This window comes from Anthonomus grandis, chromosome 8 (assembly GCF_022605725.1).
Source record: "Anthonomus grandis grandis chromosome 8, icAntGran1.3, whole genome shotgun sequence".
Classification (NCBI taxonomy): Eukaryota; Metazoa; Arthropoda; class Insecta; order Coleoptera; family Curculionidae; genus Anthonomus; species Anthonomus grandis.
In genome coordinates, this window is record NC_065553.1 from 3,497,788 (window position 1) to 3,517,636 (window position 19,849).

The window sequence follows — 19,849 nt, forward strand, 5'->3', positions numbered from 1 at the left end:
CAAAGAAAATCCCTAAAATGAACAGAAGAGAAAAGCCCGTTAAAACAACAAAAAATAAGTGCTAAACACCAATATAGTAAATACGGTAACATTTAAAACAAAGTGACTTTGCACGTTTTTTTCCTGTTTTTTTTTGTACTTTGGTTGGTTTTGTAATAAAATTTAAAAAACTAATTGATATTTTTTAATTTCATTACATAATTTAAAAAGCTAGTATACGGTATAATAATTGTTTCCAAAATCAAAATTTTAAAAAAATTATTAAAAAATTTATAGCGTTTTCAAATTTAAAATTTTATTTTCTCAAATTCAATTAATAGTGACTTTGCACGTTTTTTCCCTGTGGTCTTCAGATGTAAATAGCTCCGCATGCGGACAGTTCACATATGCTTTCCTTAATATAAAAAGCATGTGAAGTGGTTTTTTTTTATAATCAATTAACTGTCCTTTTTGTCATACTTTTTGTTTCATAAAATGCATTCTTTTTTTTTCTTATTTTGACAAAAAATAAACGATTTGTAATTAATACCAACTAAGAACCATTCCACGCTGAAAATCGGCTATATTCTTCAATAGTGAAAACTTCTGTATTTTCCGGCAGATTGAAGAATACTTTTGTGTGTCTGCATACAGTACTCAAGTTATTGAGTTAAACAGTGTTATATTACATAAAGTATTTTGATACCAAAAAAAAATGTAATTAAATAAAAATATTTATATATAACTATATATATTTTAAACAAATATAAATGTATAATACTACTCTAACACTTTATCATCAAATTCGTGTTTAGGCTCCGACTGCCAAATGCCATTTCCAGTAAAATGATACTCTTTCTCTATGGAATACAGGATTAAGTTTAACTGTTTGTGACGACTTAAATTTATAAAGTTTAGTTTTTCTTGTTGCTGTAGAGTTTTATATGTAGCCTTAATTTTTTTACTGCAAAAAAATATTGAATTAAAAAAAACACATTTTGGGAACAATTTACAACAACTTACCTAGGATACAATAAAATAAATACAATCCTTGAGATATCAGTTACATTATAATTTAAACCTAATAAAGTGTTATACGTCTCTTCGATATCCACAAATGGGACGTAAAAGTAAAATGGATGTCTTTGTAACAGTTTTTTTACGTCTGTATAAGGCTTTTTCAACAATCTACTAATAAAATCAATGACGGCGGATGGGTTGTTAATGTCCTGACCTGCCTGAATATAATTTTCAAAAAAATTTGGAGACAAATTGCCTGAAAAAAATAAACTATTAATACCAATATCGCATTATATAAAATATGATTCTAAGTCTTACCGATATGCCCTAAAGTCGCACATCTTAATTTTAAATTTTTCAAAAAAGCTAGTCTAGACATCGCTTTATTATGATGCACCACTAAGTGTAATATCCTGGGATCATCGAATAAAACACGTACTTCGGGCGTTTCTTGAATACTTTCTAATCTTTCCCTTAAAGTTATTGGGCTTAAAGTAAAAACCGCTGGTCTCTTCTGAATTTGGTCATCAGTAATCCTAAATTCCTAGAAAACATTTTTGAATTACCTTAAATTCAAGTTAGGAAGAGTTGTTAACTTGTGCCTTATAGGCACCTTTTTTTGCAATATTTTAAGGCTAAATTGTATAATTGAGTGCCCCAGAATGATAATTCGGTTAAAACCAAATAGATAATTTTACAGGAGATGAAAATAACAAGTGTATTAAAACTAGTTGTACTTTTACCTACAAATTATTATTTAAATGCTTATTGAAAGTGTTTTAAAACGTTTTTTAAGCTAGTTTTTTTGTTCAATACTACTAATATTAGAAAAAATAATAAATTTAAGACGGATATACCTAGTTGTCATTCTGTATTTACAAAACATCAAATTAAATTGACAATAACATTTTTTTATTCATCACTATTCTCGGATAAGTCGGTTTCACTTTCCTCATGCTGTTGCTCTGTATCCAAAGAGTCATAAAATCCATGATATATTGCAGGAATGAAATCTTGAAGTTCCTTTAAGTTTTAAAGTTTTTTTGGATTAACTTGAAGAGTTGTAGTGTAGAGTTGGGCTACATTCGATTCCTTTAAAGCAAATAAATCTGCGTTAGATTTAAATGCAATAAAAGTTTGGTTTAGACTTTCAATATTGTGGCATACAGAAACGGTGATTTTTTTATCCTCATACTTAAAACTTTTGTATTTTGAGACGGTAAAGTTTTTTATGTTTTTTTTTTAAGAAAGATTGGAAATACGAACGAAAGTCTCCTATCATCCGTGGCAGTACATTGATAACAGTAAAAGTTTTTAAGGTTCTTGCCACTTTTGAATACCATTCTTCCGGCAAGTAAAGGTATGCGACTTTGCGTTTTTTGGTTTCTTGCATGGTAGAAACGAATGACCTCTTTCAGGAAATCGATGGTAGATCATTTTAAATCTTTCAGTGGCGACCAAGGAACATAACATCTGGACAACAACCATGTTTTTATTTTGCCCAACACAGTTATCTGTGAATAAGTACAAGGTCTCCACTGAAGGATCAACAACATTGTCCACATAATGTTTTAGGAAAGATGTTGTCTCATTTGCACCTTTTTTTCCTTCGACTTCATTGTACATGTACATATAAGAATGGCCCGTTTTTGCCAAGTAAAAACACTGGTTATAAACCCAAAGCTGCCTTTTATAAAAAATATCAACTATTGGAAGTACGGGTACTGGTAAATTTTGTTGATAGTCAAAGCTAATAACATCCATTTTTTCGTCCGTTTTAGCTTGTTCACTGAACCCCTTAAGGTTGTCGTAAAATTTCTGCGCCTTGGCTTGATGTACAGAGTGTTCTTGATTCAATCGAGCTTTTCCTTCTGGATTTTCCGCCGCATCTATTTGATTCTTGAATCTGTCACATGCATTGCAGACGTCCGTTTTAGGTTTTCCAAATGAAAGATTAAATTTGGTGTTAAATATGTGTAGATAAAAATCATAGTTGACTTGAAATTTTGTTTTGTTATCAGCTTTCCACTGTCGATATTTCTCACTTTCGTACTTTTCCACGTACAGCTCATGCATTTTCATCACACTTAAGTCGGGTGAAAGAAACTTTCTTTGACTGCTATTTCTGGTGTAGTGCGAGATGCGAATAGGAAATGAATTTATATGTGATTCAATTTGTTGGATTCGAGCTTCTGGTTTTTTAAGTACCCTGGATCCTTCAGATAAACCCCTTTTGTCTGTCGGAGGAGCCGAATTGCTTTTTTTAGCTTGCCCAATTCGATCAATCCTACCAAATTTTATGCCATGAAGCCCCGCTAAAGCTTTTTTGCAAACCATTATTTCTCGTCCGGCTGCTAATATAATCTAAAATACAAAATATTGTTACATACGTACTATCAGTAAATAAGTATTCGCATAACTAACTAAGGATGTGCGATACGATACGATTTTCTCGAGTACCGGTATTTTTCCTTCCGATACTCGATATTTTGTACCGGTACTTTAACGTACGATACGGTTCGATTCGTTTGAGTTTTATGCAGTATCTATCGTATCCCGTATCGAAGAATGCTATGAAATAAATTTAATTTAATCAAAAAGATACCACATAAATTAATATGAATGAAGCAGTGAAGCACGGATTTACTCCTGTTTCCTTCTGTCTTTCTGTTTATGTTTATCCGTAGTGTTGGCAGATGCAACCCATTTTCTGAACGCCTAATTTCAAAGGCTGATGCGATAATGGATGAATGCCGTCACAGACTTCTTGGAGATAGACTTTCAAGGCTATTATTTTTAAATTCGTTAGAATTAAGTTACTGGAATTTGTAATTATTTTTCAATTTCTAGAATAATTATTTTTGTCTTACGTTTTAATGTTTTCTGTTGTTCGGTTTTAATTTAAGTGACGACAAATGTCAAATTTTTACTTGTAGTTATTTCGAAATAAATGCTGTTAATAAATAATATTTTAATAAATAATACTAAACATATCAGTATTGACCATACCAGCCATACATTTTAAAAAATATATATATATTTAGTTAAATCGTACCGGTACTTGGAATATCGGTACTGAACTTGTCGATATTGTAACCAACCAGTACTTTTAAAACGATACGATACGATCCGAAATACCGGTACTTTCCTCAGTATCGCACATCCCTAACTAACCTTATAATGAAAGGATGAGTTTCGTTTTAATGTTTGAATTAATTCATTATCAGTTAAAATATTTTCAATCGGATGGCCCTTTCCAAGAAGTCGCTTTTTCATAATGTCTGGTCGCCTTCTTGAATAAAAAAAATATTTAAAAAATTACCTAATTATTGTATCTTTTGTTACTTATATTTTCTTACCTTGCAACAGACCTCACTGCTATCATTGTTTTGCAGTCGCATTCATAACCTCGCCTTGCAGGCATGTTTATTCCGGATTTAGATGTGTATGCTAGTCCTTTATTGGATTAGATTTCCTTTGAACACTTTTCCAGAGATGTTTATTTATTTTTCTTTTTCTGGTTTTATTCTCCTTAACTTCATTATCACTGTCACTATCACTATAATCTGGGTCTAAATCATCGATCATTACTTCGATATCACTGTCACTAGACATCATGAAAATGCTAGCAAATAGTCAGCCGGTAAAAAACAACAACGCAGTAACCAAACACTTTAACGACTTCACTTGAAAATGAAATCTGGGTAAAAACCGGATATACCGACTTTTTATTCTCAATGACAGAAATCGATATATATTTGAGCCATCTACTGGCTAATCTACTAAGCTGATATGTTCAGTTCTCACTCTAATACGTGTATTAGGTCTACATGGTTGGAATCGCGCAAAAACCAGATTTTCGTAAAAAGTGGTTTTTACCGACTTATCATTCTGGGGTATTCAATTACATAATTTATAACATATATTTGCTAACTTATTTAATTTCGTGGCACTAGTTAGAACTTAAAGTAATTATAATATGAAATTAATAGACATTATTAGATTTTCTACGTGATGGATTCGACCAATGCAACGTTTTGCAATATATTAAATTGAATATTGTAAAAATGGCAATATCGTCGCCCAGATGTTAAAACCTCGTAACTCAAGATATATCTATTTTGAGATATGAGGTTTACCGTGACTAGAAATCCATATTTCATCGATTTTAAAACCAAGTAACTCCATTAGTTAATAAAGATCATGCGCTGTCCTAAATTTAAATTCCTCGTATCTCGCGAAAGGAAAAATTGAGGTGTCAAAACCTCGTATCTTCTTTTGTTTTCATGTAAACACGTGTGTTGGAATACGGTGTTTTAAATGGTTTCTAATTTTATGATTTATAAAGGCAAGTTTAAGTAAATATTATTTTGAGGTTGGATTGCAAAACTTTAGTTAAAACCATTTTTTACCATAACATGTTACTTAATTATAAATCTCTTATACTTACTTTCATTTGTACTAGTTTACAATAATTTATTTAATATTTAATAGGTATTACTATATTATTATGTTAAAAAAATTGAGATACGAGGTTTTTAAACTTACCTACAATACTAAAAAATAGGGATATTGTGGAGATACAAGTTTTTGCTATCACTTAAAAAGTACTATTTTCACAATAAATCAAACAAAACATCCATTTTCTTAATTTTTAATTTACTTTATATATTACAGATGTGTTCAAGAAGTGAACAAATGAGACAGTTGAGTTTAAAGGGAAAGGTTATGCATAAATCTGGTATCGGTACTCTTGATGCCAAAATTTTTGATTATTCGGAAATAGGGGATAATAGCTTTATCGAACCTAATACACAAATTCTAAATTTGACCGTACAATCAGAAGAATTATCGAAGCCTAGCTCATCATATAACAGTCTAGTACTTTTACCTTCTGAAAATGATAATTTCTCGACTAATGGTTGTTATACTGAGCTTACGCCGGTACCTAATGTTATTATTGTGGATTTAACAATAATAACAGAAAATCCATTAATAAAAGGTACAGAAGAAATGCTTGTAATATCCGCTGATAAATTAAACTCTAATCAGGAAAATGCATTCAATGATTCAGGATCTAGTTTTCGACCATCAGGTTATAAAAAAAGCATTTTTTTTATTAATATTAAAACAAGCTAATTAAATAAACCTAAGCAAGTAAACAAAACTAAGCGTCAACGCATGAAGGGCGAAAAATACGTAACTTATAAAAAAGAAAAAAATGGTGGCAAGAGCAGAGTTGAACGGAAATCGCGACAGTTGGGAAAAAGATGTGAATCAAAAAAATGTCAAAAATCTAAAACAAAAAGGCAGTGTCATTTAATAGGAGAAGAAAAAAGGCAGGAGCTACACACAACCGCAATGTCTAGGGATATTTTGAATAAATTTGTATATATATTTTTTAATATGATCTTTTTTTTTAAATTTATTTGCAAGTTTAAGAGTAGTTTATAAGGTAATAAAAAAACCCAAAAAATTTTAAATAATTTATATTTTTTCTAAAAAAATGCAAAAAAATTAAAGTTGTTGAGAAACTAGGTTTTACAAAAATTTAATTCTTAATTTTAAATTAACAAAAAATAAACAAAAACAATATTCAATAACTTGTATGACCTCCACGACTGTTCACAACTGCTTGACATCGTCTGGGCATGCTTAGAATTAAATGATCAATATCATCTTGGGGTATCTCATTCCAGGCTTCTTGAAGTGTCAGAAACAAAGTTCTTCTATTGTCTCTTGGTCTTTCCATACGAAGAACTCTTCTTTGAAGCATATCCCACATGTGTTCAATGGGGTTTAGGTCCGGGGATTGAGGTGGCCATGGTAAGACATCGATATTATTCATTTCTAGAAACTCTCTAGCAACCCTTGAAGTGTGTGGTCTGGCATTGTCGTGCATGTAAACAAAGGTTTGACCAATTGCTGCTGCATACGGAATAACAACAGGTGCCAGTATCTGATCCACGTATAATCTGCCAGTTAAAAAGTTTTCTAATAAAATGAGGTCTGTTCTTCCTCCAATACTAATGCCTCCCCAAACCATGATGGTTCCGCCACGAAAAGAATGCACTTCCTGGACATTGCACAGGCGGTTTGCGTTTCCAAGCTCTCTCCACATGCGAACTCTTCTTGAGTCGGGGTAAATTCCAAACCGAGACTCATCAGTGAACAGCACATTTGCCCAACTTTCATTTTGCCACAACAAATGTTCTTCCGCCCACAAAAGTCGTACTTCTCGATTACCCCAGGACAACGGTTGCACCCTTAAAGGCCGACGACTACGTAGGTTGTTTTCATGCAAACGTCGGCGTACAGTATCGGCTGAAACCTCAACGTTATGCACTTGCTGTAGCATGATTTGCAATTCTGGTGCTGTTACAGTGGGGCGTCTTCGAGCATTTAAGTGTAAAAAGCGGTCCTGTAGAGGGGTTGTAATACGTAAGCGACCTCTATGCCTTTCCGCCACATCGCCTTCTTCTCGATACCGTGCATATAAGCGTGAAATTACGCTTTGAGTAGTGCCCATGTTCACTGCAACCTGTGCTTGCGTCATACCACCATCTAAAAGGCCCACCGCTCGTATCATTTCTTCTCTCGTTAAATGTCTGCGCTGCATGGTTAGCAAGAACTATACTGAGCTCTATGAACGAACTTTTTTCCAAAAAAACGCAAACACTTTTTTTTGGTAAAAGAATTCAAGACAATAAATAACGATATGTGTATTTGTTTATTTATTTGACATAAATAAATTAAGTAGAAAAATGTACAGTGTGGTTTAAGCAGTCTAAAATAAGGATAAAGTCTAGATATTTTTATATTTATAGCAAGTAAATAAAATTTTAACAAATTAAAAAAAAAATTAAGAAAATTCTAAATTATCCCTAGACATTGCGGTTGTGTGTATTTTGACGTTTTTGGGCCGACATGGACTGGAAACAACGTAAAACTTATGTTAGTGCAATGGTAACTCAATGTAAAACAAAGCGAAAGACTACTAAAAATAAAACTAGAAGGCAAACAACGTTCTTTTATCACTTGAAAATTGAAGAAAAGTTGCTTCCAGTCTGCAAGAAACTATTCTTGTCTACTTTAGGGCTGGGTGAGTGGAGCGTCATTAACTGGGTAAAAAATAGTAATGCTGGAATACCGAATATTACTGAAAAATATCCCAAAAAAATTAAACTGGCTAATGAGAAAAAACGTGAAGAAATCCGGCACTAAACCTCAACTGCCCTCTCATTATTGTAGGGCTTCCACGAGCAAATTATACCTGGAGCCAATTTTTCGATCGTACTCTGAAGTTTATGAAGTTTACAAGAAAGAGGTTGAAAATCCTAGTGGCAAAGATGTTTTTGTGGCGGAAATGAAGAAACTAAACATTGATATCTTTCAGCCACGAAAAGATCAATGAGATCTTTGTTTTTCACACAATTTGGGTCATGTCGATGACGATAATAAACACATAGAAGAAAAAAATAAGGCAAGAAAAGAGAAGGAAAAAGATAAAGAGGATGCTATTACTCAAAAGTCTGTTACTGTATTTACGGTCGATGTGCAAGCTGTACAGCTTGTGCCACAATTGCAGGCAAGCATGCTTTATTTTAAACAAAAGTTAGCATGTCACAATTTTACAATTTATAACGTGGTCACAAAGGCTGTAATTTGTTACGTCTGGCATGAGGGCCAGGGTGGCATGGAAAGCAACTGTTTTGCTACATGCTTAATTGATTTTTTAGATAATGAATTATCTAAGGAAGCAAAAAATAAACCTATAATATTTTATAGCGACGACTGAGCCGCACAAAACAGGAATGCTTTGCTTTCGGTTGTACTGCTCGATTATTCTATTCGTACAAAGACGGAGATTATGCAAAAATACCTGGTTAAAGGACACTCACAAATGAAGTGCGATAGTGTACACTCAAGCATTGAAGCCAGAAAAAAAATCGAAACATCTATTCCCCATCCAATTATGTGCAGATTATTTAAGACGACATTCAAAATCAGGACCATACAAAGTAAAATACGTTGATCATACATTTTTCTTAAACTCTGATCTAAAATATTTCAACTCGATACGTCCTGGGAAAAGAACTGATGACCCTTGTGTTACAGATATTAGAGCCCTAAGATACACAAAGTTTGATGGCATTCAGTATAAGTTAGACTTTGAAGATAAGTGGATTCCACTTCCTTCACGAAAAATGCTGTTAAATGATAAGAAAGCTCACAAGAATTTATATAATAATTCCCTGCCAATTTCTCGCGATAAGTATAATAACTTCAAACTCTTAAATCTGTAATTCATAGCGATTATCATTATTTTTATAATTCATTGAGTCACGAATAGTTTTAGTTTTTTTTACGTTATTTAGCAATAACTAAAGTTAGTTTGCTTTGGGCTAGTTTGGTTTGTTAAAAGTAAAAAAAGCTTATTTTTGTTGTATAATTTTTTTTTGCAAGCAAAGCAAATTATTTTGCTTTTAAGAATATCAATCCCATTATTTAAATAATGTAGAATAATCAACATTCAACCAAATAAAACAATATTTAAAAATTAGTAACACGCATCTCATTTAATCCATCAACATTTATTTTAAAATCCTTGTATCTCAACTTTATTTTAAATTATTTTCATTGTAAAAAAAATATGCGGGTCTTATCATCTTAAGTACATTTCGTAAGTAACGTTAAACTAATTGGCAAAATTTTAAATCAAACAAAAAATCGGTAAACGTGATAAGTTTTATTCATTTCCTGAAATTGTGGTTTTTTGAGATACAAGGTTTTAACATCTGGACGACTATATACGGTTTTCAGCTGATTAATTCCCAAGAGCATACCTTTAAAATATCATAAATTTCCATAAACTTCCTTGGACTAATCATCATCAACTTAGGATTTACGGCATAATGCTTAGCCAGGTCAACACCGGCAAAAAATGGATGGTCTCTAAGCATGGTTTTTGGGTATTCCGGATAATTATTTAATACATAACCACTCCTAAGGATTTTGGTGTGGGTCATCCCGAGGGACTCGGCCATTGTTATGTTTTCATTGATTATTCTGAAACTTTTGTTTTTAATCATCTTGTGCACCCTTAAAAGCTGGATAATTTGATGTTCTGAGGCATTTAGTCTTTCTTCTGAAATGGTGATTTTTATTGAACTGTAAATCTTATTGAGGTGTGATCAAACTAACTGAATAAATACACGTTTTATTTTAATGGTACACTTTGTAAACACCAATATAACTTGGTAATTACATGTAAAGGTGTAGTAATCCTTAAAGCTACACTTAAAACTAATCTCAAAAATTAACAAAAAAAGTAGTCTTAACTAAAGATATTAAATATATAAAATTATAATTATATATTGGTTTGCTTTGCAATGTTGTTTAATTTTTTCATCATGTTGTTAATGTATATGATTGTATGTATTGCTCTTAAGAGCATCCATATTTGTACCGCAAAAGTGATCTCACTACTGCATTGCACTGCACCACCTAATTATTGTTTTAATCTTAAACTGTTTGCTGTTTCTCAAACCAGTCAAAAGTTCTGCTTATAATAAAAAAGTGTTCTATATGGTGGGAAAAACAGCAAAAAATAAGCAATCCAAAAGTTAGAACCTTGAGGCACCTTCGAGGTTATTACATATGTATTGAAATAACAGGGTCCAATTGACACTCTCAGTTTTGTAAATAAAGCTTTATTAGAATTGGAGCGACCATGTCTAATTAGTTTGTATTAAATAGTTTACTTTGTCACAGTCAGTATAAACAATATCAAGCTAATTGCTTTCATCAAATGTCTTAACAGCACACTCTGAGAATAGTAACACATTTGTAACGATTGACCTATCAGTCAAGAAACCATGCTGGTTAATATTAAATCAACCAGATGGTCCAGATTAGAGCTTATTTCCAGATATTCCACTAAGACCAAAATGATTATGGGTAAACGTTAATATTATTTTTTATCGTCATGTTGTGGGTGTTTTAGTCAAAAGCTTAATAAAAAAAAAAATCTCAAAATTATCAATTACAGCGACAGTAAACAAAAATGTCTACACAACACTCTACAAAGATGGGATTTTATTTTACTTTCCATAATACATAAGAAAATCTCCATCTTAAATGTTCTACCTTTGTATGTGTTTTTTTAATCAAACTTAGTCAAGCCGATTCTACATTTCTATTCTTCACAGAGTCGTAATAATGAATTTATTATAAATTAAAAACATGCTAAAAAAAAAGGTTTTTTTCTTAATTTCTTGACAAAAAGACCCACACAATCTATAATAAAAATATGTGACATAAAGTTTGCATATTAAATGAGCTAATGTTACACTTTTGCATATAGAAGTAAATGGTTAAACAACCTTAATTTTTAAGCAAAAATTACACAATTTCGTGTGAGAAGTCCACATCCTACTATAATTAAAACAAACTAGTACTTGAAAATAGAAAACTTACTTAACCAGTCAACTAAAATAGCCTTATGTACCTCCGACCAAATCATTTCATCAATGTTATCCAATTGCTTATCAAGTTTTTTTGGTTTCTTAATTGGGGGATTGAGAAAGCTCATGAGCCTTTCGGCAACATCAATATCCTTTTGCAAATACCCACAAATCTTTAAAAATTTAATTTTGTTTCTAAAAAACATTGGGGCCCTAAAAAATATTTCTATGCAATTGATTTTGATCCTATTTAAAGCATCACCTTATTTACCTACTTAAAAGAAGGGCATCAATTCGATGACAACCTGTATCTTTAAGAGCGTTATATTGGGATATACATGCTAAATGATGTTGAGTTAAAAGGGCCGGGTATGTTAGGATTTCCTTGTTTGAAAAGCCAAGACCCTTGCAAAATTTGTATGATTCTATTAGATCTACTGTCTCCTTTTTGTTTAATGAGTTTTTTGTTTTCTTGAAGGTTGAGTATATCTCGTAATGTGTAAAACCTGGAAAGGAAAAATTATAAATCAAATCAATATATTTATGCAAAATACAGATAATAGTACAAGTTAACATAAACGATAGGACATTAAAAATTCTTAGTAACAAATTAGCCACATTAAAGATAAAATAATAAATACAATTTTGTTTGTTTTATTTCACACACTACAAACAGATTTATCATATTAAATCAAAATTAAAGCTAAAGTCTCCCAAAAGGATTAAAAAGCCTGAACAAGGAAAAATGCCTTCAGGTGCTTCCTAAAAACATTTGTTTTCAGAAAGCAAACATTGGGTAGAAGAGCAATTAAGAATGATATAAGAACCAGTGCTATTGCTAGACCTTGCAAGTCTATGGGAAGTCTGGCCAATGTTATCTCCTTGTCTGCTTGGATAATCATGCTAGTCAAAGAGATTGGGACGTCACAACTACTCCTAGTACAGTCAGAAACAATGTTATCATTCTTCAAAGTTTAGTTTTGAAGGGTCAAATGTACCAATTAGACTTCAAATGGTGTACTTTATGCCTGCATGTGTATCTTGAAGTGCTGAGTCAGACAGGATAAAGTTTGCAATAGCTCAGTTTTAGTGTTACATAAAATACTATGATATAAATTGAAATACTATAATTCTCGACTTTATGGGTATAAATGAGGTATTTTCAAATACAAAGATCGCAATTTCATTTTATTATCGGAATATTTTTTGGCAAAAGTAAACTACTCAGAACCGTAATGGTGTGGCTTTTGACTTCATTCAGAGCTTGACTTGCCAAAAGTTGTAAAGTTAAATGTATGCCACTATATCCCTGACACAACTATAACACTACTAATATGTATATAGACTAATTGATTCAAAGTACTGCTTAATTTGTTTTGAAATAGAATACTGAGGGCTTCAGAAGTTGACTATAATGGAATGAGGAACTCCTTAAGCTTCTTTTCAATTTGTTTTTTAATAAAAAATTTTCTAAATTGTTATTAATATGTTATTTATCAACTTTGTCAATTTGTCTGATAATGACATGAAAATATACAAGATTATTATTTCTACATCTGATGCAGCTGTTGTGCAACAAAGCATGGATAATATCTAAATTTTTTCATTGGTGTAATATAAACATCCTCTTTCTTAGTGCCAATAAATGTTCTTACATGAGTTTTTTTTAAATTAATGCAGGATTGACACAATCTATTCTAAAATGGTGAGAACTTGAAAATTTAAAGTACCTGGAACCTTGTTTGACCCCAAAATCACTTTTAGGCATCATTATAAGGCAATGAAAACTTTTTAAGTTGTATTCTAAGATTAAGCCATGATTTTTCACTTTCATGTTTAATAATGTTATACTGGTCTTTGGTATGATCTCAATTAGTGTATCCATCTCTGGTTTGGTTTCCTTTCTATGCACACCTTGATAAGTTAGAATAAGTTCAGAGGAAATTCATAAGCTTTTGTAATGTTAGAGTCTTTATCTCCAAGAAGAAAAGTTGATGTCTGTTTTGTCTAAGATTATTAATGGTTTAATTTTCTGCCCAGCTTTGTTGGAGCAAGAGGCTCTTAGTATTCCAGTCCATTGGGTCAACCATTGAAGTCTTCTGAATCAAGATTTACCTCTCTTGATCCATTTGGGGCTTAGAAAATGTAAAAGCAGTGTTATGCATGTATTGTTACAGGAAGTAGGATACAGGTTAAAATATTTGTTGTGGCAATGTGAATTTTGTATTTGTGTTTGTTGATATTATTATTTCTTTGTTGGTTTTAATGATTTATTAAGCTCAGAAAGAATAGCCTTTCCAGTGTTCCTATATTAAAAAAAACTACTATAAGATCCTTACCACAAACTTCCACTAAATATTTTATATTTTCCTTATTGAAGTCATTTACGCATTTATGTCTTCCTGCCACGGACATCAAATTTACACAATGGAAATTAAATTTGAAACTCTTAAAATACATCATCGTTTTCTTAAAATTGTTTTTCTATTGCTAGACCTTGCAAGTCTATGGGAAGTCTGGCCAATGTTATCTCCTTGTCTGCTTGGATAATCATGCTAGTCAAAGAGCTTGGGACATCACAACTACTTCTAGTACAGTCAGAAACAATGTTATCATTCTTCAAAGTATATTTTTAAAGGGTCAAATGTACAAATTAGACTTCAAATGGTGTACTTTATGCCTGCATGTGTGTCTTGAAGTGCTGAGTCAGACAGGATAAAGTTTGCGATAGCTCAGTTTTAGTGTTACATAAAATACTATGATATAAATTGAAATACTATAATTCTCGACTTTATGGGTATAAATGAGGTATTTTCAAATACAAAGATCGCAATTTCATTTTATTATCGGAATATTTTTTGGCAAAAGTAAACTACTCAGAACCGTAATGGTGTGGCTTTTGACTTCATTCAGAGCTTGACTTGCCAAAAGTTGTAAAGTTAAATGTATGCCACTATATTTCTGACACAACTATAACACTACTAATATGTAGATATATAGACTAATTGATTCAAAGTACTGCTTAATTTGTTTTGAAATAGAATACTGAGGGCTACAGAAGTTGACTATAATGGAATGAGGAACTCCTTAAGCTTCTTTTCAATTTGTTTTTTAATAAAAAATTTTTCTAAATTGTTATTAATATGTTATTTATCAACTTTGTCAATTTGTCTGATAATGACATGAAAATATACAAGATTATTATTTCTACATCTGATGCAGCTGTTGTGCAACAAAGCATGGATAATATCTAAATTTTTTCATTGGTGTAATATAAACATCCTCTTTCTTAGTGCCAATAAGTGTTCTTACATGAGTTTTTTTTAAATTAATGCAGGATTGACACAATCTATTCTAAAATGGTGAGAACTTGAAAATTTAAAGTACCTGGAAACCTTGTTTGACCCCAAAATCACTTTTAGGCATCATTATTTGGCAATGAAAACTTTTTAAGTTGTATTCTAAGGTTAACCATGATTTCTCACTTTCATCTTCAATAATTTTATACTGGTCTTTGGTAAGATCTCAATTAGAGTATCCATCTCTGGTTTGGTTTCCTTTCTATGCACACCTTGATAAGTTCTCAAACTCAAACTCAAAAATGCTTTATTGTCAATATAAACATAGAAGTTGTAGACAAAGCCAATAGACTGTACATTAAAGGAATAAAAACAAGAACCTAATTTAAAATAAAATAAAATTATATAAAACTTTGAAAAATACTTAAATGCTAATCATTAAAAAATTCACTTAAACTATAGTACGCTTTACTAGCAAGAAATATTTTCGTCCTTGTACGTAGGGTTTTTTCAGTCTTAAGTTGTCTTATTTCTAGTGGAAGTTTATTAAACAGCTTTCTACCTCCATATATGATAGAGCTACGGACAAGTTCAAAATGAGGAATGGGTAGCCTCAACAAATAATTTTGTCGCGTATTATAGTGGCTTCCTAAGTGGAGTTCCTGTTTATATTTTCTAAAAACTAAGCAAACAGTTTCCAAAATAAAGATGCAACACAGGGTTAAAATATTATGACTTACAAAAGCGGGCGACATGAGTCACGAGCTTGGCCCCACATAGATATCTAATGGCCCTTTTCTGGAGTACAAACACTGAACTAAAAAGTGAATTTGAACATGAACCCCAAAAGCAAATTCCATATCGAAGGTGCGACTCGATAATCGCGAAGTATGCAGATCTGGCGTTGGAGAAATTAAGACTGGTGGCAATAACCCTTAGGGCGTAGCAGCCTGATAAGACTTTTCTACATACATTCACAATATGGTCTTCAAATTTAAGGAACTTGTCTATGGAAAGACCCAAAAACTTACTGAATGGTGGCATGGTGATGGCTTCACTATTTAAACATAATATATCATTTGTATTACATTTAAAATTAAGGATATTTGTTTTGGAAACATTAAATGTCAAAAAATTTGCATCACACCAGTCTTTTATTTTTAACAAATCTGCATGTATATTGGCCTCTATTTGGGAAACATCAGAGTCGTGCCAGAGGATGGTGGTATCATCGGCAAACAATGTAAATTTGCCAGTTACCTGCAGTTGTGGCAGATCATTCACATAAATGAGAAAAAGTAAAGGACCAAGTACTGATCCTTGCGGAACACCCACATTTATATTAAGTTCCTTAGAGATACCACCATTAAATTTGACAGCCTGGACACGATTTGATAAGGAGGAACGAAACCACTCAAGGGCAGTTCCTCTGAAACCATAGAGCTCCAGTTTCATCAGCAGCACTCTGTGACTCACGCAGTCAAATGCCTTGGACAAGTCACAGAATACCACTGCTGCAACTTCACCAACATTCAGTCAGTTGTACAGGTGCTCTAGAAAGCTAAAGATAGCATCATTTGTGCTCACAGACTCACGAAAGCCAAACTGCTGAAGACTCAATAGGCCAAACGTATTTAAAAATGAAACCATCCTCACCTTAACGAGCCGTTCCACTATCTTGGCTAAAGTAGGCAATAATGCTATAGGTCTAAAGTTAGAAGGACAGTCGCGATCGCCACCTTTATAAAGAGGAACAATCATTGCTCTTTTTAAGCACTGGGAAAACTCCAGACATAAATGAAAAGTCAATTGACTCGGCCAAGACTTGCAAAGCATCAAGAGGTAAAGCAGAAAATATTTTAAGAGAAAGCCCATCCCAACCTGATGAACTCTTATTCTTAATATTAACCATTAACTGTTTAAGCTCTTCTACACTTGTGGGGGCAAAAAAGAAAGATTCGGCTACTACCACATTGCTGAGATAGCTCCTGGGATCTATTTTTTGTGAGAGATTGGCTGCAAGGTTACTAGCAATATCACAGTAGAAGGAATTGAGGACATTGGAATCTAAGGTACTTGGAATAACCAAGTAAACCAAGACATTATTTTTGCCCCTTAGCTCATTTAAAATCTTCCAAGACTCTTTTGCTCTGTTGGAGGAATTATTTATCCTCCTTTGAAAGTAGGTCCACTTAGCCATTTTGATTGAGTTTCTGTAAATCTTGCGGTATCTGTTCAGAGGAAATTCATAAGCTTTTATAATCTTAGAGTCTTTATCTCTAAGAAGAAAAGTTCATGTCTGTTTTGTCTATGATTATTAATGGTTTAGTTTCTGGCCAGCTTTGTTGGAGCAAGAGGCTCTTAGTATTCTGGTTCATCAAGTGAGAAGATGAAATAATGCACAGTCCATTGGGTCAACCATTGAAGTCTTCTGAATCAAGATTTACCTCTCTTGATCCATTTGGGGCTTAGAAAATGTAAAAGCAGTGTTATGCATGTATTGTTACAGGAAGTAGGTTAGGTTATAATATTTGTTGTGGCAATGTGAATTTTGTATTTGTGTTTGTTGATATTATTTGTTTGTTGGTTTTAATGATTTATAAGGCTCAGAAAGAATAGCCTTTCTAGTGTTCCTATATTAAAAAAAACTACTATAAGATCCTTACCACAAACTTCCACTAAATATTTTATATTTTCCTTATTGAAATAATTTACGCATTTATGTCTTCCTGCCACTGACATTAAATTTACACAATGGAAATTAAATTTGAAACTCTTAAAATACATCATCGTTTTCTTAAAATTGTTTTCCTATTTTATTATAATAGTTGACAATAAAATCAAAAATGTTTAAATTGGAAACAAAACAAATACATAACCTAGAATATGGCAAATGAAGCGTAGCGGAAGTAGAATGACATGACTCGATAGCGAAAGCAGTGTTGCCAGGTATTATTAACTCTTACGCGCCAATTTTGACATTAAAATGTAATAGTACAGTAAATGTATATATAATATTCTTGTATATAATATTATAATATAATATTCTTGTTTTTTTTTGTGAAAAAAAAAATTATTAAAAAGAATAATTAACAATTTTAGCATTAGTCCACCGAGATCACACAAATCAATTTCTAAAATATCTTTTATGTAAACATGAGCATTGTCGGATTCCTCGTTTTAGACCCTTCTAAAGTAATGGGAATTTTGAACACATCCATGTTTTTACTTCAATCCAAAACCAATCCTCTTTTTACCATATAAGATATCTGATATGGTTTACTCTTTTTACCCACAGTTCTGTTATAAAACTTGTAGACAGACACATTCGCTATCTTGAAAAAAAGACCGTGTTTAAATGCAAATATTGAATTAAAAAATAAAGGAACAAAAATAAAATACTTTACTAGTTTTAAGAAGTATCAAATTAAAACCGCCACCTTTAGACGCCCGCCGCATGTCCCAACATTTGAAACGCCATTTAAAATTTAAATGCGCCACACCTGGCAACACTGAGCGAAAGGCAAGATCTGTCAAAGTATATTGACGTCATCTTGTCAATGTGATTGAAACTTGAAAGTGACACTAGACAATTGTTTACATTCTCAATTTGTATAATCCTCTGCATTTTTTTCTTTTTCATTTTTAATTCCTAGACAGTTTATTTATAAAGCATAGGACTCGGATTAAATTAAGTAAAAGGTTTGTAAGGCATTTTACTAATAAACTAATAAAATCCTTTAAGGCACAAAAGGAATGTTTTTATAACAAATCAACATTCTATAATACCGCCCAGTCACGCGATTTACAAATAATAAAATCATTAGTTTGATCAGCCCTTTTGCCAGTGCCAGCCTCCGCAAGGCATATTTTTCGACAAAACAATTTTTTACTATTCTCTATACCTATTTCAGAATCCTTGGTGATCCAGTATGGTTGATGTAAAGGACGATATGATGAACAATGAGTCTGATACCTATGGTAGTGCCAATGCAGCTGATCCAAAAAATGTACAGGAATTAACACAATATGTAAGATATTTTCATTATTTACTTTGATTATGAAGAGAATTTTTTATGTACTGTAGGTCCAAAGTTTACTACAAACTATACAAGACAAATTTCAAAATATGTCTGACCAAATTTTAACTAGAATTGATGAAATGGGGACCCGAATAGATGACTTGGAGAAGAATATTGGTGATTTAATGACCCAAGCGGGTGTAGAAGGACCTGATAAGTAAACCCCATATCAGTATGTATCACCAGGTGATACAACAGGGATATTTTAACAAAAATGTTCTCGGTTAAGTTTTTAAGTTATTTATGTAAGACATGTTTAGTTTTTAGTCCAATTTAACATATTTATCCACTGCTTCTGTATAATAAGACCAAATAATAAACTGTAAACTATTATTTAGTCATAACATGCAAGTCAGCCTTTTTTAAGGAAATATATTTGTGTTATTTTTTAATGAATGGGTATTTCAGTTCCCTACATCATTTTTAATTTAATACAGTTTTGGACAAAGTTAAATAAGAAGTTTTTCCGAAGAATGATAATTGACAATCATCCTTCTAAACAGTACTGAAAGTACTAGTATTGAAGAATTTAAAGAAATAAATGTGATCTTAGAGCCTAGCCACTAAAATGTATCATAACTCAATTTTTAAACTTAGCAAAAGTTTGTCGGCTTTTAATTATTGTTGGAAGAGAATTAAATGGTTAAAAGTCTTCTGTTATTGGATTGTGTAAAGCTACATTTGTTCTTATTTCAAGATATCTTCACAGTTCCTAAGGTTGTACTGGTGTGATTTAAATAAATTACATTACTGTTGGTTTTTGTATTGACCATTTTTGATTTTATAGAATAACTTACACTGTTTAATATTTGATAAATCATTTGTTTATTTAATGTTCTATGTTAAACAAACTTTTTAGTATTTCTTTCCAAACTAATCTTCAATTTTTCAAAATTTGTACTGGCACACGGGTCCCACACAGGCACACAGATGAGGGATATCTGAGAATCATAGGTGTTAGCTATTTTGTATTTAAACTTAGGAAATGTTTACATCTGTAAAT

General features: G+C 31.9%; 2 protein-coding genes across 6 annotated transcripts; one reads left to right on the forward strand and one right to left on the reverse strand.

The window, feature by feature from the left end:
• Positions 1–713: 713 nt before the first annotated feature.
• LOC126739992 (transcription termination factor 5, mitochondrial) lies at positions 714–17,644 on the reverse strand. Of its 5 annotated transcripts, none has more exons than XM_050445841.1 (7): positions 17,431–17,644; positions 11,741–11,971; positions 11,479–11,678; positions 9,846–10,068; positions 1,318–1,543; positions 1,003–1,255; positions 714–943 (listed from the first exon to the last, which is right to left on the reverse strand). In XM_050445841.1, the coding sequence occupies exons 4-7, from the start codon at positions 10,044–10,046 to the stop codon at positions 760–762; spliced, it is 864 nt and encodes a 287-aa protein (XP_050301798.1). In that variant the 5' UTR covers positions 10,047–10,068; positions 11,479–11,678; positions 11,741–11,971; positions 17,431–17,644; the 3' UTR covers positions 714–759. The 5 variants fall into 5 exon arrangements, with proteins under 5 accessions (XP_050301798.1, XP_050301797.1, XP_050301796.1 ...); XM_050445840.1 differs by having other exon boundaries at positions 9,846–10,074; XM_050445839.1 differs by having other exon boundaries at positions 9,846–10,147.
• Positions 17,645–18,307: 663 nt separating this feature from the next.
• LOC126739381 (heat shock factor-binding protein 1) lies at positions 18,308–19,242 on the forward strand. Its single transcript, XM_050445037.1, has 3 exons — positions 18,308–18,466; positions 18,679–18,795; positions 18,852–19,242. The coding sequence occupies exons 2-3, from the start codon at positions 18,697–18,699 to the stop codon at positions 19,005–19,007; spliced, it is 255 nt and encodes an 84-aa protein (XP_050300994.1). The 5' UTR covers positions 18,308–18,466; positions 18,679–18,696; the 3' UTR covers positions 19,008–19,242.
• Positions 19,243–19,849: the final 607 nt, after the last annotated feature.